This window comes from Hippopotamus amphibius, chromosome 11 (assembly GCF_030028045.1).
Source record: "Hippopotamus amphibius kiboko isolate mHipAmp2 chromosome 11, mHipAmp2.hap2, whole genome shotgun sequence".
Taxonomy (NCBI): Eukaryota; Metazoa; Chordata; class Mammalia; order Artiodactyla; family Hippopotamidae; genus Hippopotamus; species Hippopotamus amphibius.
The window spans coordinates 40,860,152-40,885,681 of record NC_080196.1 but is presented as its reverse complement, the minus strand read 5'-3'; the positions used below and the strand labels follow the sequence as shown (position 1 = coordinate 40,885,681).

General features: G+C 36.7%; 1 protein-coding gene across 1 annotated transcript in view; it reads right to left on the bottom strand.

The window, feature by feature from the left end:
• The window catches only part of SRPK1 (SRSF protein kinase 1), an 82,201-nt gene that overhangs the window by 5,012 nt on the left and 51,659 nt on the right, over positions 1-25,530 (bottom strand). The window contains 8 exon segments of the mRNA XM_057698455.1: positions 2,416-2,485; positions 7,120-7,227; positions 14,999-15,099; positions 15,883-16,302; positions 16,689-16,902; positions 17,333-17,358; positions 18,697-18,862; positions 19,842-19,948. Of these exon segments, the coding sequence (XP_057554438.1) occupies positions 2,416-2,485; positions 7,120-7,227; positions 14,999-15,099; positions 15,883-16,302; positions 16,689-16,902; positions 17,333-17,358; positions 18,697-18,862; positions 19,842-19,948 (1,212 nt within the window).

Here is a 25,530-nt window from a genome sequence, read left to right as displayed (position 1 = left end):
GAGCTAGAACTCAAACGAAAACCCCTATCTTATCATGTCTATTCCACAGGTGTTTTCTTCTTTTTTGTTTTGTTTTAAATTTAATAAATCACATTATTAAAGAAAAAATTAGCACAAACATTTAAAGTATTTGAAGTATAGTTACTTCACTATCTTTGGCCAATAAAATGCATGAATATGGACTGTGAGCACTGTCAGGGAGGTGTACAGTTTGTCACCAGGAGATGAACTTGGGACCAGCCAGCATCCATACCTACAAAGAGCTCTACTACCTTTTTCTGCAGGTGACAAAAAGTAAAAATATGAAGAGGTTTTAAAAAGCGATGGCGCCTAGCCACAAAACAGCTTTAAAAATGACTTTAGTCCTGTAGTTATAGAATCAAGGTCAAAAAAAATTACTTAAAACTTCCAATAATGTATCTTAGAGGAAAATAATATGCTAAATACATTCACATATCTGGGAATTTGTTGAAGGTTTCAGGTCATATCTATTTCTCATGTAAAGGACTCAGTGGTGTCATTTTAAAAGGGCTTTATATTCTTGAATTTACTACACCGTTTGGGCAGTTTTGACTGAATTTATGGTTTGGTAACAAGTATTGGGCTGCGAAGAAATTTTTGCCGATTTTAGGCAGGATCTGCAAATAAACATCTTTGTATAAATTAATTGTAAGTGAGACTATAATCTGTCTTACTGTAAACTTCCAAGTGAAGTATTGGTTCTTTTAATATTTTTCCTATACCAAGGAATTATTTTTCCCCTGAAATTGTTATATTACTTTTGTTCCAGCAACCTATCTCTGGATTATCAATTAATCATAGGATTAATAGGCAAAATTATCAAGTATTATTCCAAATTTTAGGGCTGTGGAATGTCACTAATAACAGAGGACATGTTACTTAGGCTCCAGTCTTACCATGACTTTTAACACTATGCATACACCAGCCCGGGGATAGGGTTTGCTTTTTCCTGCTCCTATGGGCCAAACAGTGGTAGTCTGAGGTTTTATCTAATGACTGGAACAGGAGGGAATAAATTAGGATCTAAATGTCTAGGGTAACTGGTTCTCCCTTGTCCCTTACTTGAGACTTTTCATATCCATTTCAATTTTCAGGTTGGGTAGCATAAGATCCTATACAATATAATTCTAGCCACTATATGAGTTCTGTACCACATACTATTTATAGGGAATCCAGGGAAATAAAATCTAGGAAAATCTATGAAATAAAATAAAATGTAGGAAAAACATTAACTACCTTTGCAAACAGATATAGTAGGGGATTTCTAAAACAATGTAAGTCTATAGCTCCAAACTTATAACCCAGAAAAAAACGCAAGCAGATAACAGGGAAAATCCAGTGTGTACACAGGTAGTAATTATAGTATATTCTTATGTACAGAAAACATGTCCAAACTGTACCCACTAAAATAGGCATATGGCTATGGGGATTAGTTAGCAGAGCATTTTTCAAACAGTATTTATCAGGAATATCAGCAGGCCTTATTAACACTGCCTACTGACATTCCAGGGGACCAGTTTGAGAAATAGTATGGTTGGTTCCATAGAGCACAGCACCTGATTTCCCAAAGAATCAAGGAAAGCACAGAAAGTAAAAGACATATTTTCCACACTGAGAGGGTACACTGGTAGTGCTCTCTCAAAGTAATCCCCATTAATTCTGAAAACAAAAGTGCCAAAACTGTATAATAAAGGTAAAACATTCCTTTAATAAAGTTTTTTATTCACATTATTTCATCTAGTTATTTGCATACAACCATGACTTAAAAAAAAAAATCATCACACATTTAGTTGTCTTTTACAGCCTCTCAGAGCAACTGACAGCTTGGGCTTTTCCCACGGGTATTGCAAAATATAAATCAATAATATGTTGTTTTAAAATGAAATTCTAAATGTTAGTGTCATTTAAAAAGAAAAAGTACAGCTTTAATTTTGAGAAAGGAGAAAAAAGAATGCTAAATGTTGTACAATTTATATAGACAATTTATATATTCTCTGCATTCAAGTGGTGTGTATATGTTAAAACTGACTTCCAAATAAAGCTGGAAGCATAACTGGGCAGCAAGTTGATGAACAGGTAGATCCCAGCTGGGTAAAGAATGAATCACCGATTTACATAGGAAGGAAGATAACTAGATGTTTTAGAAGAAACCTGACAAATACAATTTTTAGTTTAACCAATTGTGGCCTTTTCTCTAATCCTTATATAGATATAATTCTTTAATACCTATTATAAAGTATCTAGTATACCTAATACTTAATAAAAATATAAAATATCTTATATTTCTATCTTTTCTGGGATTTATATATACTCAGCACACCAAGAAGGCGAAGGCTCTTCAGTACTAACAAATGACATTAGCCACTGTGCACATCCTAGGTTGAAGGGACTTACCTTCATCTCGAGTATACTCTTCCCCTGAATGTGGTTCAAATAAATAGTCGCCTGTGGCCAGTTCAAAGGCCTAAGAAAAAGAGGAAAGCTTATGAAAGCATAAAAAAAAAAAGCCCTTTGGCAAGTTCATTGCAAGTAATTTTTTCTTCTTGAAAAAATCTGCAAATGATAATTTAAAAAATTGTCAAAGATTATTCCTAAAGAGCTTTCCTTTCACACCTGTACCTTAATCAAATGGAGCAGGAAAACTGCAAAACCTCAGTTAATATCAATGTGTGGATTATTCCAAGCCCCCCACACCCTAATCCCTCAATCAGTAATTCAGCTCTCTTAAATTTCTCTTTTTGCTCAGAGAGGGGCATATTTAAGGTGATTCAAAATTATTAAATTATTCATGAGATGAACAGGTCTTATTTTCTATGTTATAACTTCACATGGCTAGAAATTAAGATTCTGTACCTAAAATAAAAACCAAAAAAATTCAGACATTTTTCTACCTATGGCTCTTTAGTATTTGGTAAAAAGTACATTGTTAAAGTTTTGCTTTGGAAAGTACTTGCTAAACTGTCCCAGATAGAGAGTTCCCAATTCCTAGGTCTAGAGAAAATCAGAAAAAGATTACGCTTAAGTGGAGTCAGGAGCTACTCATATTGATCAGCAAGTTAGCATTCACCAACCAGGAAAAGAAAGGCAAATGTTTCCTATAACAAGAAAACCTCTTATAAACAGTGTTTGAGAGGGTCTGAAAAAGTGATTTCCTTAGGAATAAGTGTCAACCAGTACAGAAGGACAGTATCTGAGTGATGGGGCTATATTAATTTTTTACTGATTAAAAATAAAGTAATTTAACAGCAGTTTTAAAGAGGATCTTATTGATATTAAAAAGTACAGTTATAAGTCCATTGCTAGCCATGGGTCAATTTTCATTGACTCAATGGTACTAAGTAGCCCAGACAATCTCAAGAAATGTGGAGTGGATTTAGTTGGGGCACATTCTCAATTTAGACCCAGATCTAGGTCTTGGGGGTTTGCCAGTGTCATGGCAGAATAGTCTTTCTCAAAAATGTATTACTTGGGCCATGCTACTGCCCAGAGCAAGGCCACAAAAGCAGAAGTTTCAGGATTGTCTCTAAAATGTCAGGAATGCTGTGGCTTCTTGCTAGGCATAGCTTGTTTTACATGCCAGCAGTTCGTTATGAAACTGAACTATACTGATAAAGCAGACAGTTGTTTCACCCTCTAATTATCCTGAGGTTTACAGTCTCAAAGCAGAACAGAAACGAATTGTGATTCTTATTCATCAAAGTTTGTCAATCTCTTCTGAAACCAGTACTTTAATTTTCCCATCTCATAGTGGGGGATTCAGTAAAGATATTAAAGTTAAAAGAAAAGTAGACAGTTTTCTAAAAGCTTAAAATATTCTAAAATTTTCCACCTAGATACTTAAAATTAGTTATCTAAAGGTCTCTAAAATAACTTTATTTTTGGAACATAAGGTAGCTGCTAGTAGTTACAATTTTATAAATAACAGTAAAAAAACCAAATCAAACTGAAAGATCACAACATCAGAACTGAAAACTAGTAGAAATTCTGGATTACAAAACACCTAGTTGAACATCTTTCCTTTACAGGTGAGAAAACTGACCAAAACAGAAAGGCCAAGTCCATCCTAGAATCCAGGGCTCATGGTGTCCACTCCTGTGCTTGTCTCACACTGACCAAAGGGCCTATTCTATGTCAGTCAGGGTCATGCTAACAGATACAGGCAAAATCAGGGAAGATACAATAAATCCAGTGTGCTGGTACATCCAGATAATGGGATACTATTCAATCCAAAAAGGAATGAGCTACCAAGTCATGAAAAGACATGGAGGAACCGTAAATGAATATTACAGAGTGAAAAAAAGCTAACCTGAATTATACTATATGATTCCAACTATATGACATTCTGGAAAAGGCAAAACTATGGAGACAATAAAAAGATCAGTGGTGGCCAGAGGAGGGGATAGATGAAGAGGCCAGAGCACAGAGGATTCTTAGGGCAGTGAAACTATGTTGTATGATACTATAATAGTAGATACACGTCATTACACATTTGTCCAAATCCATAGAATGTTTGGAGAATTTTAAAACATCTGTTCTTTATTAATTCTTAATGTTCTTCACAGAACATTCCCTTCCTATAACTGCCCTTCTAACTTTGTAGTCACAATCACTAAAGTGGTAGGCAATCTCACAACTTGCCTTTTTACCTCTCAGAAAGGGTCCCAATCTTTCCATCAATTAATTACAGTGGATGAAGGATGATCCATCTCTCCAGGCACTTCTGATATTCCAAGATTTATTTTTATTCTCTGAGTATGTTGAAATTTAAAGCAATATTTCTACGTCTATTAGCACAATGAGAGAAATTTGGGAGAACAAATGGGGCTCAAGTTTTCATGATATTGTCTCTGGTCAAGAAAATTCCTGCAGGTGAGCTGGTCCAAAGAGGGGCTAAGGTTAATCCCCTCCCCGTTCACCTTTCTGCCTTCTTAAGCCTGACATTGCACATACTATGTTAAATAGCAAGTGGGACCTACTGCCCTCAGTTAACTCACTATTAAGAACCACATCATAATATATCAGATGCCACCTACAAACTAGCTGTATTTTGTACGGTGGCATCTCTATCAGTTATTTCCTCTGCCACATCAATCCAAATCAAATTCCTCAATACAAAGCTTTTAAAGTATGGCAAGAAAAAAGATTTTCTTCCAATGTTCTTTCATCTTGTGCACATAATACCAAATCATCTTCAATTCAGACAGCCCTCCCCCTTCAAAGACCACTGGCATGCCATAACAAAATAATTTAGAAAGTCATGCGATATTAACAACATGGTTTTAACTTTCTTATCTTTGGAAGACAAAGTTTTTCAGGAATGTGGGTGTCAAAGAAATCTGTGGGGCTTCCTAGGTGGCGCAGTGGTTAAGAATCCGCCTGCCAATGCAGAGGTCATGGGTTCGATCCCAGCTCCACGAAGATCCCACATGCCATGGGAGCAACTAAGCCCATGTGCCAAAAAAAAAAAAAAAAAAAAAAAAAAAAAAGAAATCTGTGACCCAAAACAGGATGGGGCTTCTAGTCTGTCCTTTCTCTTGCAAGTTTTTCCCAAAGTTGACTATAAATACTAAATGCTAATTGAAATGACTTTAATATGTTTCTGGTTTAGTTCACTCATTTGATGGTCCACAAATATTTATTAAGTACTATTGTATACTAAAGAATTTGTTTGATCTTGTTCCTGTTTCCTGGGAGGGAGCCTCTAAACTCTTGGGATTTCCAAGTGATAAAGGTGCCTTTTGTTATTCATGGTGGGCCACTTTGGACCACATTTACGTTTATACTAATAAGGTGATGCACAGTGGGCCCTAGACACAGTTTCAAGAGAGGGGTTAGACATGCCCCCAAGTTGAACGAGACCAACTGTACAATTAGAGGGTTGAGGCTTTGAGCTGAGTGTTGTCATAACTGATCTCCCAACCTCCCGGGAAGGGGCCTGCAGATTGAGTTCAACCACAGGACCAATGATTTAATAAATCATGCTTGAGTAACAAAATCTCAATAAAAACGTTGGGCACCTAAAGCTTGGGTGACCTTCCCTGATTGGTGATACATACTGATGTGCCAGGAAAGCGAAATGTCCTAAGGACATAGAAGCTTCGCCTTTGGTACCCTCTCAGACCTCACTGTATGCATGTCTTCATTTGGTTGGTCTTGATTTGTATCCTTTATATATAAAAACTGTAGTATTTCAGCACTTTCCTGAGTTCTGTAAGTCATTCTAGTAAACTACTGAATCTGAAAGGACAGTGAAAAGCCCCAATTTGCAGCCAGATGGTGAGGAATGCAGGTGGCCTGTGCACCCCAGAGCTTGTAGCTGGTGTCTGAACTGAAGTGAGGGTAGTCTTGTGGAAAACTATGCCTTTAGTTTGTGAAGTCTGTGATAACTCTGTGTAGTTAGCATTAGAAATGCATTGCACCCACTCAAAAAGTCCCAGGCCCTGAACCAGAGAGACACTTAGCTATACATAATAGACATGGTTCCTGTCAATACTCATAAGAAGTAGAAGAGAAAAAAGTAAACACACAATTACAAACTGAAGAGTACACTCCATTTCAGGAAACAATATGTTCCAACATGAGGCTATCAGTGGGAAGTCACTTAATATCAATTAAACCTGACCACTTGAGTAGTTGCTTGACAAGGACAAAGCAGCAACTCATGACTTTATGGATGACTGAGCTTCATATCTTGATGAGATGCAAAGATGTCTGAGGAACTGCTAAACTGCAGAGAATGAAGCAGCTTCCAGAGTTTTCCCTGATCTGAAAATAGATTAGAGCTGAAAGGGCAAGGGTAACTGTAACCTCCTAATCAAGAGCAACACCACACCTTTGAGCAATTGTTTTTAGCTCTCCCCGACCCCCAATCTGTGGTAAAAAATACTTGGTTCCCTCACCTAACAGGAATTTGGCAAGAACCAAATGGAATGCCAGATGTTTATAACTAAGCTTCTGAATTCAGACCTCTCCAGACACAGGATTCAGAGTACCAGTCATGAGTCAGAAAAAAATTCCTTTTCTGTTTGTTAATTTGCTGGTCTACTGAGATTAGCAGATTACCACATAACAAGTTAAAGTCAAAAGGAAAAACATTACCATGCACGCTGTGCTCCAAATGTCAGCAGGGGTATTATAGCCGGATCCTATCAGAACTTCCAAAGAGCGATACTGCCTTGTTTGAATATCTTCAGTGAAATGTTTGTGCTGAGCAAATGAAGAAGGAAACAGTATTTTAAAATCCATTTATTCTAAAATGTAACAAGGCATGATTGCTTAATAATGGAGATTAAAATAAATTCTCCCAAGTTCTCAAACCAAAGTTCTCATGTAGCTAATTTCTTAAGTTTCATTTTGATGCTATTAGATCCAAACAGCACTCTTCTTTACAGGCCATCTACTCCAAATTATTTCTCTAAACAGGAGTCTGAACTTACTATACGAGTAGATACACTGGTTAGGGAATAACAATTTTTTTTTTTTTTAAACAATTGTTTTTTAAGAAACGGAAAACTATTACCCCAAACAAAAATTAAGCTGTTCATTTGTCTAAGATTAATAACTTGCATTTCAACAAATAAATTATACCAATTCAATTCAAACTCTTCCTTGCTGTGTGCTCATTATGAGAAAATAAAAGATGTAGGTTTCTAGTTTTAAGAACTTTAGCAACACCACCTATAGACTTCTTGCCCTCATTCTCTTTTGCCTCCCTCACCCCTCCAAAAATATCAAACATGAATCTGTGGAAACAAAGACCATGTTAACAACCATGGGGATGCAATTAGCAAAAAAACCAGTTTCTATAACACATGTATGGGGAGAAAAAGGGAAAACCTTTATATAAAAGCAACATAAGAGACATAGTACCCAATTCTGCAGTCATGGATTTTATTTAGTTTGTGTTCCAAACAAAATTAGAAGAATGTTTATAAGATAACTGACAAAACTGACTGAATATTTGATATTAGTGAACTGTTAACCTTCTTAGGTGTAACAATGGTGTCATGGATACCTAAAAGAATCATTAAAAAAAAAATTATTTATTTATTTGGCTGTGTTGGCTCTTAAGTTGCGGCACACGGGATCTTAGTTGCCCTATGCGGGATCTTCATTGTGGCATGCAGGATTTTTGGTTGTGGCAGGCAGGATCTTTAGTTTTGGCATGTGGGAGGCATGAGGGATCTAGTTTCCCAACCAGAGGCTGAACCCAGGCCCCCCACATTGGGAACACGGAGTCCCAACCACTGCACCACCAGGGAAGTCCCAAGAATCATTTTTTACAAAGCCATATTTACAAATGAAAATAAGATGCCTGGGATATACTTCAAAATGATCTGGAGTAGGTGGCAGAGTGGGGATATACATGAAAACAAGCAGTGAGTTGATAATTGCTGGGTGACACTAATACAATGGCATGCGAGTTTATTCTACTCTCTCTACTTTTTTATAGGTTTGAAATTTTCCATAATACGAGGATGAGTCAAAAACTATCTGCACTCTGGTTGTAGCATTTATAGAACTTTTAATATAACCAGAGTGCGGATAATTTTTGACTCACCCTCATAAGAAATAAATAATACAGAAAAAAGAAGCTTCAAATGAGTCATACACAGGAAACAAAATTCAGATAATATTAAAATATGCACAAGCATGAAAGATGATTTTCTAATCCTATTAAAAAACAAACAAAAAACCCAACAAGGAACAGCATTTGTGAACAGGGGAAATTAGGCAGAGAAAGCTTCAGATAGAAAACCAGCACTGACCAGAGCTTCAAAGGGTACTGGATTAAGTTTGACCAAAACAGCAAAAAGTACTCCAGGTAGAGGGAACATCACAAATACAGGCACAGAAAGACATTTGCTAAAGCCAAACATAGCTAATTGCTAGGCTGAGGAATTCAGATTTCATCTGGCAGACAAGAGAACGGCACTGTGTGTTAGTAAACAGGAGAGTGTGCTGTAAGAAGACTGACAGAACACCTCTGAGAACACCGTTCCAGTAATCTTCTCGTTTGTGGCCAGATTTAGGCTTAGCAATGAACATCTGAACAATGGCTGTGGAAATAGGAGAGGGAAGAGTTAAAACCAAGGACATTTACAGAAAGAATGACCACAATTTAAAAACTCAATGGCTAGAAGTAGGAGACAGGAGGAAGAGTCACACGGAACTTTGCGGGAGAAGCTGTTGACAAAAACAGGGACAGAGAGACTTAGAGAGGGAAGTGGTTTTACAGGAAAACAATGGGTTCAGATACTGAATCTGAAGTGGAAATGTACTCCAGGTGATACATTTAGAAAAATGAACATGCTATTCAAGGGAGTTTTACTCACCATGCCTCACTACTGCCTTACAAAGACACTGTAAACGATAAATGAGGTCAAGAATCAGCAAAAGTAAAGAAGGTGGATTGGAAATATACGCATCTACCTATTCCTGAGCATCTACTTACTCCTGAAACTCCCCTTTTGTAGAGAATCCAGTGTTAATTCTTAAAGCATAAACTTACAAAGACAGAGAATGGCAAAGAAGTCAGAGTAATACAATTTAGAAGCTGGAAAGCAGAAAGATCATTGGTAAGAGTCTTAATGGAGCCAAGAAAACTAAATAACAAGCCACTGCTGAAAGCTGAGAATACAGTGTGATGTATTCCACAGTATCCCTCCTCCCAAGGCTCAGGATTTGGTGGTATCAGGTATCTCTGGAAGTAGGGGGGAGGGTGGGATTCAACAAAGGAATATTGCTTTAGAACATCTTTTAAAGAACAGAGCTCCAGAACACAGGGCATGATGCAGTATAACAGCCCTTCCTTGACCTGACAGACACTTAGCGGTTTTCTCTGGAGTGGGTAAAACAGAGTCTCTGGCAGATGCTTGGCATGATTGAGGGGAGAGTACTATTCTGAAAACAGGGAAATTAAGTGACTATGTGTAATTGCATGGTGAACCAGCCTTCTTGCTTAACTCTGTTTCTAAAACACTAGTAGCCAGGCATTTACTCTCTTGGTAAGAGATTGGAGGAAGACTAAGTTTTCTGTGGGGGTATGACCAATCCAAGACCCTGACATCTGAAGATGAAATGAAACAACTCAGACAAATCATTTTATAGTGAATAGCAGACACCCAGGCACAAAGCTTCCAAACAGCTTTCTGGCACTCCATTCATATGGTCAGACAGTCTTTTGTTTAGTGATCCTAAACAAAGAAGGCAAGAGATACCATATAAAGAAGAAGAAAATGTCAAAAATGGAAAAATAATCAATATACTCTCAGAGATAATCATGGAACCAAAGAACTCTTGGAAAGTAAGACTATAATAGGAGAAATAAGAACAAGGCTTAAAAGAAAAAAATGAGAAATCTCCCCAAAAATAAAATGCTAGAAAATAGGAGAGAAAGGTAAGAAAATGAGAGAACCTCCATAAACCCAACATTTGAATAATGAGTTTTCAGAGCTAGAGCATTAAAAAAAAAAGAAAACAATCAAGAAGAATCAAAACCAAAGAACCAGAGTTTTGATATTCAAAGTGCACAGTGGATCCTTAGCTCATGGGTGAAAATAGACCTTGTGAGGCACATCGCTGTGAAACGATCCCACAGACCTTCACAGGGGAAAAGGCTTCATACAAAGGTCCAAGAATCAGAACGACTTTGGTCTTTTAGCAGCAAGAAGACAGGAAACTAGAAAACAATGGAGCAATGACAAACATTCTGAGGGAAAATGATTTTCAACCTAGAATTTTACCTGTGGCCAACTGAGTGTAAAAACAGAATAAAGACATCATTAGACGTGCAAAGATGCCGATTCCGCCAATCGCACACACCCTTTCTGAGGAAGCTACTAAAAGTTGTATATGCTACAAATAAACAAACAAACACCAAGATGGAGTAAACCAAGAAAGAAAATCAGTGAGACAGAAAATGGGATATAAACAATAATCTCTAGGATGATTATGAAAGGAAACCCCTAATGGCAGTAATGCAGCAGGCCTACAAAGCAATCCAAGAGATGAACACAGATTAGAAGACCACAGGTGCCAGGATAGAGCTCTTTAGGAAGAAAACGTGGAAACAATACCCAAGGTATCTGTGGGTATTGAAGTGTATATATTCACAGCACTGGGTCAAGTGTGGGGTGGAATTAAGTGATAAGCAGTACAGAGACGACTAAGCAAATGAAACACAGTGTTAGGCAGAAAGGGAAAAGGCATCATAACAGAATATATGCTTAGTTCAGCTGAACACAGCATTAGAGTCCTAATAATAACGTAAATATGGGATTATTTAGCCAAAAGTCATATTAAATTGACAAGATAGGGAATGGGTGTAGTGGTAAATAAGTCCTACCTTCCAGAAGGGAGAAATACCTAAAACTGAAAAAAAGAATTGGAAGTAATATACCCAAGTTATTTATTAGCAATGTGAAGGTAAATATATGTGTGGGGAGTGAAAAATTGGCAAAGGGAGGGGGGATAGATTTTTGAATCAAAATTTATCTGTGTCCTTAAACTATGTAAGTATGTGTGTAACTGATGAGCAAAAGCGTAGTATTTTAAAAAATCAAGCTCTTTGAAAATCATATAAAATTCCATTACCGAATACCACACGCTGCAGTGCTTAAGAGACCAACAAGATGTGAGATTAGGCCAGGATCTAGCAGGACAAGGCACTCATGTCTAGTTCACCGCTGTCCTAGTGCCCAGGTCAGAATATGTGCCCATATATTTGCTGAATAAATGGATGAAAAGAATGTAAAGTCATTTTAGCATAGAGACAGATTAAAAAATGTATGTAATAGCTGAAGAGAGAGAGATTGATTCTATTGTAGTAAAAATGACAGGAAAGACTGTACCCAAATAAAGCAGAGTATGCCAAATGCATGAAGCAGGAATGAAGGAAGGTCTTCCAAACACAAAGGCAAAGGAGCTTGAAACATGATGTGAACAAAAAATTGACAAACATTTGAAGTTTATACCATGTGATGTTTGTTATAGAGTCACTATTTTCTTCTATAACTGTTTTACTTAAATATTTAATGAGTACCTCCTATGTACCAGGCACTGTTCTAAGTACCACAGATACAGCAGTGAATGAAAAAATCGCTGCTGTGATAGGACATACATTACAGTGAGAAGGATATTAAACAAATATATAGTATCAGATTGGGTTAAGTGCTGTGGAGAAAAAAATTGAGGGGGGAGAGGAAGAAAAAGAAAATACATGAATAAATATAATAAAGGTGCATGGGTGTAAAGAGTGGTGGTTTGCTAATTGTTGTATGTTAGGTGTACAGGGGAAGATCTCCCTGGTAAGGTGACATTTGAATAGGAACTTGAAGGAGTGAATTATACACATTATCTTGGGAAGAGAAATCCAGGCAGAAGAAATAGTATTTTTTGCTTGGTGGAGTGTGGGCCATGGTAAAGACTTTGGCAGTCATTCTGAAGGAAGCCACCACAAGATTTTGAGAATAGCTGACGTGACTTGCATTTAAAAGCATCACTCTGATATCTATGTTGAGAATAGCTGGTAAGAGGCAAGGACAACAGAAGAGAGTAGTGACAGGGCTACTGTAGTCATCAGGTGAAAATATATGGTGACCTGGACTGTCTCGTGGCATGGCGAAATAATTCTAATTACTTGAAAAGCTTTTCTACATTTCTGTTAGTCAGTGCTAAGCGCTGACTTCATTTTTGCTACAAAGTTATCAATATCCTAGAGTCAATATTGAAAGTGAGATCCTTCTAGGTTATGAACCATTAGGTACAGGATGTCATATGGAATAGGGAATTTGAAGTACAAAAATAAACATAAGACTTATTAAAGTGGATTTTGCCTCAATAGTCTCTGACATCCCTGTTTACAAAGCATATAGCTCTTTGAATAGTATCATTTATGTGTAAATCATTCTACTGCAGGTTTTAAAAAGATATTCATTAAAAACACAAAAAAGCATTCTTAACTAGGTAAACATTAATATGATACTATATGTCAAAAACCTCCTTTAAAAAAAGCAACCAACTTCTAAATTAGCAATTTCATGTCTACGACATGTCCTAAGGTCAACTACTAAAGACTTATGAGCAAAGATGCTCATTACAAACAACTGTCATGAATATTTAAAGGTTATATAGCATATTAACAAATACCACATAACCAACTGAATTTGATGCAAATTTTTGGTTGACAAAAGTGCTTGAAATATATTAAATGAATTAAAAGGTTACAATTAATAAGTTAGATGCTGATTTTAAAAATATGAGGGAAAGTATGATGTGGGCACTGAGAGTATGAAAGTCAGTGAGGACACAGATAAAAACAAAACTGGGAGGAGAAAAGATGGCGGCGAAGTAGAGGGTAAACTGGACAGCAACATGTAAAAGAATGAAATTAGAACACTTCCTAACACCATACACAAAAATAAACTCCAAATGGATCAAAGACCTACATGTAAGGCCAGACACTATCAAACTCCTAGAGGAAAACATAGGCAGAACACTCTTTGACATACATCAAAGCAACATCCTTTTTGACCCACCTCCTAGAATCATGGAAATAAAATCAAGAATAAACGAATGGGACCTCATGAAACTTAAAAGCTTTTGCACAGCAAAAGAAACCATAAACAAGACTAAAAGGCAACCCTCAGAATGGGAAAAAATAATTGCCTATGAAACAACGGACAAAGGATTAACCTCCAAAATATACAAACAGCTCATGAAGCTTCATACCAAAAAAGCAAATAACCCAATCCACAAATGGGCAGAAGACCTAAATAGACATTTCTCCAAAGAAGACATACAGATGGCCAACAAACACATGAAAAGATGCTCCACATCACTCATCATCAGAGAAATGCAAGTCAAAGCCACAATGAGGTATCACCTCACACCAATCAGAATGGCCATCATCACAAAGTCTGGAAACAACAAATGTTGGAGAGGGTGTGGAGAAAAGGGAACTCTCCTGCACTGTTGGTGGGACTGTAAGTTGGTACAGCCACTATGGAAAACAATTTGGAGGTTCCTTAAAAAACTACAAATAGAACTACCATATGATCCAGTAATCCCACTCCTGGGCATATACCCAAAGAAAACCATAATCCCAAAAGAAACTTGTACCATAATGTTTATTGCAGCACTCTTTACAATAGCCAGGACATGGAAGCAACCTAAATGCCCATCAACAAATGAATGGATACAGAAGACGTGGCATATATACACAATGGAATACTACTCAGCTATAAAAAGGAATGAGATGGAGCTATATGTAATGAGGTGGACAGACCTAGCATCTGTCATACAGAGTGAAGTAAGTCAGAAAGAGAAAGACAAATATTGTATGCTAACTCATATATACGGAATCTAAAAATGGTACTGATGAACTCAGTGACAAGACAAGAACAAGGATGCAGATGCAGAGAATGGACTGGAGAACTCGAGGTTTGGGGGGGCGGGGGTGAAGGGGAAGCTGAGACGAAGTGAGAGAGTAGCACAGACATATATATACTACCAATTGTAAAACAGATAGCCAGTGGGAAGTTGCTGTATAACAAAGGGAGTTCAACTCGATGATGGATGATGCCTTAGAGGACTGGGACAGGGAGGGTGGGGGGGAGCCGAGGGAGGGAGGGAATACGGGAATATGTGTATAAATACAGATGATTGAACTTGGTGTACCTCAAAAAAAAAAAAACAAAAAACAAACAAAAAAACAAAACTGGCCAGGAGCTGACATGCTGACATTACTGAATCTGGGTGACAGGTACCTGGAGTAGGGGCAGGAGGGGATTGTTTCATCATATCATTCTCTCTACTGATGTAAATGGTTAAAAGTAAAAAAAGAAAAAAAAATCACTAAAATGTTAACTGGCAATTTGGGTTCAGAACTGCAGATGTTTTCTTCTTTTAGCACAACTAAGTCCAAATTCTTATTCATCCCCAGTCACTTCAAAAGACTGAGACAAGTTCAGCTTACCACCCAACAGGCATTTCCAAGATCTGCGATCTTCACTTGGAGCTTTTCTGCATTTTTTGACTCAAGGGGATTAACAAGAAAATTTCCAGCAGTGGATTTTCCTATAGACAACAGGTATCATCAGTAAGACTCTTCAATGAACACAGAAATATCCAAAGGTTAATAAAACTCTGCAAGGTTAATATAGCCAGGCCCTCAACTGGCAACCTAGAATAAATTTCCTAAGATAAAACAAGTAAAGCAACACTTTGCGTTTCCAGAATTAAAACCTGTCTTCACAGTGACAAGTAAAATGCTGTGCATTCACTATTTGAACAATAAAAATCAAACTGAGCTACACATTTACACATTGATGGTAACCCAGACAACTGCTGTAAAGCTATATTTGTAACAACAATGGTATTTTAGTTCAGAAATTCATGAAAATTTTTTTTCTTATATGGTGATTTAAAAAAAATTGTAGTTGATTTACAACATATTAGTTTCAGGTATACAACATAGCAACTCAGCATTTTTATAGATTATACTCCATTTAAAGTTACCACAAAATAATGCTATATTTCCCTGTGTTGTACAATATATCCCTGCAGCCTATCTATTTTACAGCCGGAGTACGGATAATTTTTGACTCACCCTCGTGTTATACACAGTAGTTTTTTCCTCTCAATCCCCTCCTCCCATCCCTCCTTTCCCCTCCTCCCTCTCTCCACTGGCAACCACCCGTCTGTTCTCCATACCTGTGAGTCTGTTTCTATTTTGCTGAATTCATTTGTTTTATTTTTTAGGTTCCACATATAAGTGATAACATACATTATTTGTCCTTATCTGTCTGACTTTAGAAATTCATGAATTTGTTATGCAGGAAAGGAGTACTGGGGAAGTACCTTTGTTGTCTAGTGGTCCATTATGTTCTTGCTCTTGCTCGTCTTCACAGGGTATCTCTGCCCGAATGCTTTCTTGAAGTTGGCTGATGTCCTGTTCACTGAATGAGCGGTCTACATTTGGTGAAGACTGGCACATCATGGTATCTGACACCTCAGAGTTTACAGGTGCAGAAAAGTCTGTTTCTTGAGATGTGCTGCTGTCTCCATTTTGGGAACTTAGGAAACTAGATTCCTGCTTCAAATTTTGGACATCACAGTCATTAGCATTATGTAGATCCTCTTTAAGCCTCAATGTCACTTTATTACTGTTCTCAGTATAATTAACGATTTCAATTACTCCATTGCAATTAATTTCTGCTGCACCACCCTCTACACCACGTTCCGTAAGTGTCTGATCCTGGTGAATGGTACTTGACTCTTCTAAGGAACAAACAGACAAAAAGGATGTACGTGTATGCATACGCGTGCAAGAACAAAAAAACTCTCCACAGGATTAAAACATTTTCTAGAACTTATACAGGGTGACATAAAAACATGACTGCAAATCTAAAACCTGTTTATGGGAGGACAAAGATCTTCTTATCCTTACCAATTGCTAAATGAGGTCTATGTTGCATTTCCTGAGAAAAGTTAGAAATTACATTTGCATATTACCTAGCTAACATTTATTACAAGTTCTGTATTCTTACTGTATAAGGACACCCCCAGAGATGTTGTGTATGCATGAAACCACTATATTATAAAACAATGACAAATTAATGTTAAAAGTTTTCTATAAAGTAATTTTTGTGATGCTCTATTTATACCAAGTTTTTCTTGGGTCATTTTATTAGGTGGGTTCTCTTTCAAGGGTCTTTCAACAGGACTCTCTGATTCTTCTTGCTTGTTTGGTCTTTTTTGCCCAGGGCCCGACTCTTTCTCCATTTCCTCAATTTCCTGCATTCGCTTCTCTAGTAATTCTGCCTGGCGCTTCTGCTTCTTCTTCAATTTCTTCTTCTTATTCTTTGACATTTTGTCAGCCTGGGCGGAGATTACAAACAGATAAAGCCTTCAGGTGGCTAATCCATTACCCCCAGTTGGAGATAACTTAATTTTAATTACTTCCTAATTAAATTCCACTCTTGCCCTAACATAGTGCTTAAGTTTTTCATTAACTTAAAAAATGCAGATACTCTTACGAAACCAAATTAAAACAAAATTAACAACAAATCTTGGTTCTCTGAACAGTCTGTGGGGCTGGTCCACTCTCAGACACACTCAAATTTATGGACACCTCAACAGTACAAACTTGCTGAAGATGCACAGAAATTTATTGGAGAAAATTACAGAAGCGCAGGAATATTTTTTTTCCTTTGGTTTCTAAACTCTAAACAAACTGTGATCCATAACAGAAGAATCCCTGGCCATTGCCCATAGATCAAAATTAGATACAGAAACACCTTATACTTACTGGTTTAGGCTGGGGTGCAGTACTGACTGAAAAGAAAAGAAAACCAAGTAAGAAACCTGGCATTCAGCACGCAATATAAACTAAGACACCCTACCAGAATGAAAAGTCTTTCTTGTACAGTTTATATTGTAGAGAGAACTACTGTTTTTAAGCAGTTTTGGTAGAAGCAACGTTAATTTTTTTTAAAGAAAGAACAAACAATGCATACAAAAGTCAATAAACTTAAAATAGATTCAAATAAATTCTTCTCCAGATAACATCAATGTATGCAAAGAACCAAGCCTTCATTTCTGATTTATACTATTAATGCTGCTAATATCCCATTCCCATGTACCACTTAAAACAGAACATGATAGGCAACAACCCTCTCATCCCCACCCAGGACTAACTGTTCCCCTTGACACTTGTCAGTTTTAAAAGGAGAGGGGCATTAAGAGCTACAGTAATTTATTACACAGCATGTTATGGATATTAGTTTAGCTTAGGTGGGAGGTAGAATCTTCAGTCTTCCTTAAGGAAAAAAGAAACATTTTTTTTAAATTGTGGCAAAAGACTCAAAATTTCTCTCAACTATTCTTAAGTGTACAGTTCAGTAGTGTTAATTTCACATAGCTGTGTAATATTTCTAGAACTTTTTCATTTTGCAAAAATGAAACTCTATGCCCACTGAACAACTGTCACTTGCCCCCTTTGTAGGCCTTCTTTTTTAAAGGAAGTCTGTGGATAACTGATATTTTACCACGAGGATCAAGCGAGTTCCTCAAATATAATTAAACTACTAAAATTAAAATCTGTACCACAAATGGAAAAAAATCTTCATAATCATAGTAGCCACCATTTATTTAACACATAATACTGTGTGGCATACTACTAACTGCTTTAACATTAAATTTAATCCCAGTAATTCCTGCATGAGCAACGAAGTCGTCACTGTCCAAGGTCATTCAACGAATGAAACAAGGATTCAAAATAGGTATGTCCATTCCAGTGTTATAAAAACCCAAGCTTTTAAAAGCAATGTCATCTGCACAAGGATCACTGATTCACACAGGTAAGCATGTATGAACATAAAAAAAACCCCATCAAATGACAAGAGAAAACATTTTAACAACAACACGAATCAGCTTTTATAATACACAACATATCCGGACTGTAAAAGGCACAGTCTTCTTCCCCTATGGGAATAATACTGAGTATAAAAAAAGTCTTTTGAAGGCTGGAACTATTTCTTATATAAGTACTTACTGTATCTTAGTGTTAAATGAATTAGTAGTGCTTTACTTTTACTTAATTGCCAGGTAATAGAAATAAAAACAAGTACATCTCAACTTCTAATGAAAGTGAAGTCCCCAGAGAAAATATACCTGCAGATCCAGAAGGTGGAGGAGCTCCAGATCGCTGCCATTCTGTTGCTTCTGCAGCCAGCCTCCGGATGTACTGTTCATTCACTGACAACAAGATGTTTTCTGGTTTAATGTCAGTGTGGATAATACGGCACTTGGTGTGTAAATAATCCAGACCCTGTAACACCTGAATGGGAATAGAGCAGTAGACTTGCAAACACAGAATACAAGTCTTTCTGGAAAAGGAAGAAATCACAATACAATATTTTGAAAAAATAAAAAATAAAAATGATATGGTAGTTTTCTACAGAGAAAAAAGCATTTTTTTTAAAGCACAACAAACTTTCCCAGAAAGATTACTTGTAAACTATGAACAAAGGTGTTTATTTACAGTAAAAAGTTCTTCCAAAGTTTTACAAAGCTAATTTTACTTGGAGGTATTCGTTAACTAAGTACGTTATAGAGACTGAGAATAAATGGTTGACATATCCTTTAACTATTGAAATGTAGGTGATAAAAGAGATTTCGTTATCTTTAAATTCAAATTTCCTTGTTGATAAAAAGAACTAAGGTCTCTTGTTTCCCAGTCTGGTGCTCTGTCCAACAAAACACAATATCTAAACAAACTGTTTGCCCTTTGAAGTATTACTATTTTCCTGATGATAAACTTCTTTACTGTATACTGAAAGCTGTTTAGAATATGAGAAAATGCTCATGAATAATGTTATATATTAATTTGACAAAGCAATTTTCTACTAATATATAATCAATTTTTGCAACCAGAACTTCTGGATAAGGGCTCCAAATTTTCAAAATCAGGCATCACACAGCTCCCCATCTAATAATTATTACAGAAGATGAACCTGGGGGGAAAATGGTCATGCTAAAACATTTAAAAACAGAATAAACACAATAAACTCTAGGGGCTGAATAAACAATTTCAACAATCAAAAAAACCTAGTTTTAAAAATAAAATTCTATTGGAAATAGGAAACTCCTGACACTTTAAGAATCTAAAAAAATTACCACACACAAACTATCATGTATAAAATAAGCTACAAGGATATATTATACAACACAGGGAATACAGCCAATATTTTATAATAACTATAAGTGGAGCATAACCTTAAAAAACCCCACCACATAGAAAATGCTAAGATACATACTTGCTGAATAATTTTTTTGACGCAAGGCAGAGGAAGCCCTTGATAATTGGACTTGATGATCCACTTGAGCAGATGATGCCCCAAAACTTCAAACACCATGCAGATATCTAGATGTGTGTTAAGGAGGAAAAGGCAGATAGAAGAGAAGAAAGGAGCAAGACAAGCTGTGTTCCACCCCAATGAAATTATTATTGTATTCTTTCAGTATAAAAAGTTACAGAGCTTGACAAAAAAAAAAAAAATCTAGCTGTCAATATTCTGAAATTCTGAAGGTTACTTAATGCTTTAGTCACAGAAAGTATCCAAAATATGGAAAACTTTGGGGGTCTAGTTTATCAATAAAACTATGCATATTAAAACAACCAGCGCTAAAAATAAAAGTGAAGCATGTACATAAAGTTAGTGAAAGCACTAAGCTTAAGGTGTTGATTAGCTTCTTCCCTGATGTCAAAACTAATGTCCAGGGTTACAATGCCTACTCTCATAGTATCAAAGCTAGGCAAATTTGGCTTTAGCTACAGAAGACAATATACCAAAACAACCTTAAAATGTAATTGTCAACATTTAAAAAAAATAGGAAACCAACTTGCTTTATGCTCTGTACTTCACAAAACGAATCCTGATTCTACTGCCACCGTGTGTTCTCTTTCTGTATGAACAGCCTAATCTCACCTCATAACAGGAATGCTCTAGGCCTAGTAGTGCTAGGGCTAGGGCACTGCAGGGATTTTAGTTGGAAGACGTTGGTATTTTCGACCACTAGAAGCTTCTACATAACTTGGAAAGTCAAGACATACATATGTAATTATGATCTAGTGCTCAGACTTTTGTTTTAAATAAGATTCTCCACTAAAGGAAAACCTGGACTCCTTAAAGAAACTGCCAAATCCACAGCAAACCTGGAATACTTTGCTGTGCCAACAGTAAGGGAACATGTCAAGAGGAAACAGGAACCAGCCTGAAGAAGCCACAGCCCAAAGCTGAGAACATTTTAAAGAGTGAAGTTAAGAATTAGCTTATAAATTAAAAACAGAATGAATCCAAACAGGATACTAAAATAAGTGTGTGTTCAGGGGAGGAAAATGTCTTCTTTAGAGAAAAAGTCAACTAATATATATAAAGTATGACAGAAATAAAAGACTACCATTTTATCATCTCTATAGTAATAACTAAACTGACTCAGATAAGAATCAATGAATACTAAAACTACTGAGCAAAGATCGCTAGGGGAAAAAGAATTCTCACAGTGTCACACTATCACCCCACAGATTGCTTACTAATTATAAGAGGAAAAAGATACTTTTAAACAGGGAAACCTAGAAGACATTGCCTTAACCAAGTGATCAAATGTTTCCTCTCTAATGATAAGCACAAATTCACATAATGTGCTTTCTGATGTAACACACTGAGAAAAACATCATCCATGTAGCATGCCTGACAAAAAATGATTAACAAACTTAATCATGAGGAAATAATCAGACAAATCCAAATCAAGGAACAATACAACAGGCCTGGATTCTTTGGCAGGGGTGGGGTGAATGCCACAAAAGGAACCACTTTTAATTAAAGAAGATTAAAAAAGGGACATGACTACCTCAGAAAATACAAATCAAAATTACAGTATGATACCATTTCAAACTCACTAGAATAACTGAAATAAAAAGACTAACATGACCAAATGTAGATAAACATATGGAGCAACTAGAACTCCCATATTATGCTAATGGAAGTGTAAAGTGGTACCACGACCCTGGACAACTGGTTAGTAATTTCTTAAGAGTTATGTACATCTAGGAACTTCCGCTTCAGTCAAGAAGGAGTAACAGGGACTTTACCCTTTTGCTTTAAGTGACAACAAAATCAGGCAAAATACATAAAGCAACAGATTTAAAGACCCTGGACATCAGGCAAAGAAGGTAATGATCCCTGAGAGATCACTGTCTTTTTACTGTCTTGAGACTTTCCAGGCAAATGCCCTGAGTTAAACAGATGGAGCTGAGAGTCTTAGGAGATCAAGGCAGCAGCTATGGTTCACAGAACAAGGTACTAGAGAGAGAGCTGCAGAGAAAGAGAACCCTGGAGATCTCCAAAGGAATCCCCCTCAAGTATTCAGCAGAGTAGTAATCAGCATAGGTATGTGAGGAAACTACTAGAGGGGGAAAATCATTTGGAAGGATTAGAGGGAGTAGTGCCTAGCATTCGCATAGGGCTCCAACAGTATCTGCTCTCATCAAGAAGACTAGAAAAATTCAGTTATAGGCCAGAAATAAATCCACACATATATGGTCAATTAATTTGCAACAAAGGAGCCAAGAATATACAATGGGGACAGTAATTTCCATAAATCATGCTAGGGAAACTGAACAGCTACATGCTCAAACTGGACCATTATCTTATACTAGACCCCAAAATCAACTCAAGATGGATTAAAGACTTGAACATAAGACCTGAAACCATAAAACTCCTAGAAGAAAACACAGGTGGTAAGCTCCTTGGCATTGGTCTTGGCAATGATACTTTGGATCTGACACCAAAAACAAAGTCAACAAGAGCAAAAATGAACAAGTAGAACTTCATCAAACTAAAAATCTCTGCAGAGCAAAGGAAACAAAATGAAAATGAATAGGCAACCTATGGAATGGGAAAAAATATTTGCAAATCAAAGATCTGATAAGGTGTTAGTATCAAAAAATATATAAAGAAATCATATTTCCTCCACAAGAGGGCAGACAGCAGTATCCAGCAGTATCAGCAGTATTTCATCTTGTGGAACTGAAAACCACAGCCACAGAAAGATAGAGAAAATGAAAAAGCAGAGGACTTCGTACCAGATGAAGGGACAGGATAAAGCCCCAGAAAAACAACTAAATGAAGAGGAGATAGGCACCCTTCCAGAACAAGAATTCAAAATAATGATGGTGAAAATGATCCAGGACTTTGAAAAAAGACTGGATGCAAAGATCAAAAAGTTTACCAAAGACCTAGAAGAATTAAAGAGCAAACAGAGATATGCAACACAACAACTCAAATGAAAAATACACTAGAAGGAACCAATAGCAGATTAACTGAGGCAGAAGGGCAAATAAGTGACCTGGAAGACTGAATGGTGATAATCACTGATGCAGAAAAAAATAAGGAAAAAAGAATGAAAAGAACTGAAGACAGCCTAAGAGACCTCTGGGACAATGTTAAACACACCAACATTCACATTATAGGGGTCCCAGAAGGAGAAGAGAGAGAGAAAGGACCTGAGAAAATATTGGAAGAGATTCTAGTTGAAAACTTCCCTAACATGGGAAAGGAAATAGCTACCCAAGTCCAGGAAGCACAGAGAGTCCCAGGCAGGATAAACCCAAGGAGAAACACGCCAAGACATATAGTAGTCAAACTGACAAAAATTAAAGACAGAGAAGTGTTATTAAAAGCAACAAGGGAAAAACAACAAATAACATACAAGGGAACTCCCATCAGGTTAACAGCTGATTTCTCAGCAGAAACTCTGCAAGCCAGAAGGCAGTGGCACGATATATGGAAAGTGACGAAAGGGAAGAACCTACAACCAAGAATACTCTACCCAGCAAGGATCTCATTCAGATTCGACAGAGAAATCAAAAGCTTTACAGACAAGCAAGAGCTAAGAGAATTCAGCACCACCAAACCAGCCTTACAACAAATGCTAAAGGAACTTCTCTAAGCGGGAAACATAAGAGAAGAAAGGACCTACAGAAACAAAAACAAAACAATTAAGAAAATGGTAATAGGAACATACATATCAATAATTACCTTGAATGTAAATGGGTTAAATGCATCAACCAAAAGACACAGACTGGCTGAATGGATACAAAAACAAGACCCATATATATGCTGTCTCCAAGAGACCCACTTCAGACCTAGGCACACATACAGACTGAAAGTGAGGGGATGGAAAACGATATTCCATGTAAATGAAAATCAAAAGAAAGCTGGAGTAGCAATAGTCACATCAGATAAAATAGACTTTAAAATAAAAAATGTTACAAGAGACAAGAAAGGACATTACATAAAGATTAAGGGATCCATCCAAGAAGAGGAGATAACAATTATAAATATATATGCACCCAATATAGGAGCACCTCAATACACAAGGCAAATGCTAACAACTATGAAAGAGGAAATGCAAGGCAGAAATAGAGACACAGGTGTAGAGAACAAACACATGGACACCAAGTGGGGAAAGAGGGGAGGGTTGGGGGGGATGAATTGGGAGATTGGGATACCAAATTGTACACTCTAAATGTATGCTGTTTATTGTCTGTTAACTGTATCTCAATAAAAGTTCTTAAAAAAAAAAAACCATATAACTCAACAGGGGAGAGAAAACCCCAATCTGATTAAAAAATGAACAAAGAATCTGAAAAGACATTTTTCCAGAGAAGACATACAGATGGCCAACAGGTACATGAAAAGACAGATGATCAACATCACTAATCATCAGGGAAATGCATATCAAAACTGCAATGAGATACCACCTCACATCTGTCAGAATGGCTATTATAAAAAAGACAAGAGATAACAAGTGTTGGCGAGGATGTGGAGATAAAGGAGCCCTTGTGCATTGTTGGTAGGAATGTAAATTGGTGCAGCCACTATGGAAAACAGTATGGAGGTTCCTCAAAAAAAACTAAAAAGAGAACTACCATACATTCCAGCAATTCCACTTTGGGGTATTTATCTGAAGAAAACAAAACCACTAACTTAAAAAGATATGTGCACCCCCATGTTCACTGCAGCATTATTTACAACAGCCAAGACAAGGAAGCAACCTAAGTGTCCACTGATGGATGAAAGGATAAAGAAAATGTGGTCTACATACATACATACACAATGGGATATTATTTAGCCATAAGAAGGAAATCTTGCCATTTGTGACAACATGGATGGACCCTGAGGGTGTTATGCTAAGTGAAATAAGACAGAGAAAGACAAATACTATATGATCTCATGTATACGTGGAATCTAAAAACAAAACTAACACATAGTTACAAGTGGTTACAAACAGACTAGTGGTTGCTAAAGGTGGGGGGTGGGGGAAATGGTTGATGGTGGTTAGAAGGTACAAACTTCCAGTTACAAGATGAATAAGTCCTGGGTGTGTAATGTACAGCATGGTGACTATAATTAATAATACTATATTGTCTATTTGAGAGTTGCTAAGAGAGTAAATCTTAAAGTTCTCATCACAAGAAAAATACTGTAACTATGTATGGTGATAGACTTTAACTAAACTTACTACAGTAATCATTTTGCAATGTATACATCTATCAAATAATTATGTTCTACATCCAAAAGTAACAGAATGTTTTATGTCAATTATATCTCAAAAAAAAAACCTATAAAAATTCATAGTCACAGGGCATTGGGTAGATTACTCAGAAGAACTTACCTCAGTATAAAGAATGATTAGCCCTAGACTGAACAATGCTCTGGAGCCACCTAACTAATCATAAAGGTAAAATCTGACAAGGATCAAACTGCTTCCAAGTAACAGCTGCATCCCAGAACAAAGCTCAAGATTTATAGGAATACAAAATATCCAGTAGCCACCAAGGTAAAAATCACAACTTCTCAAAGACTACCAGGCAACAAAGATGCAGGAAAATGTATCTGAAAACTAGATACAATGATAAATCAATCATTCGAAATTGACCCA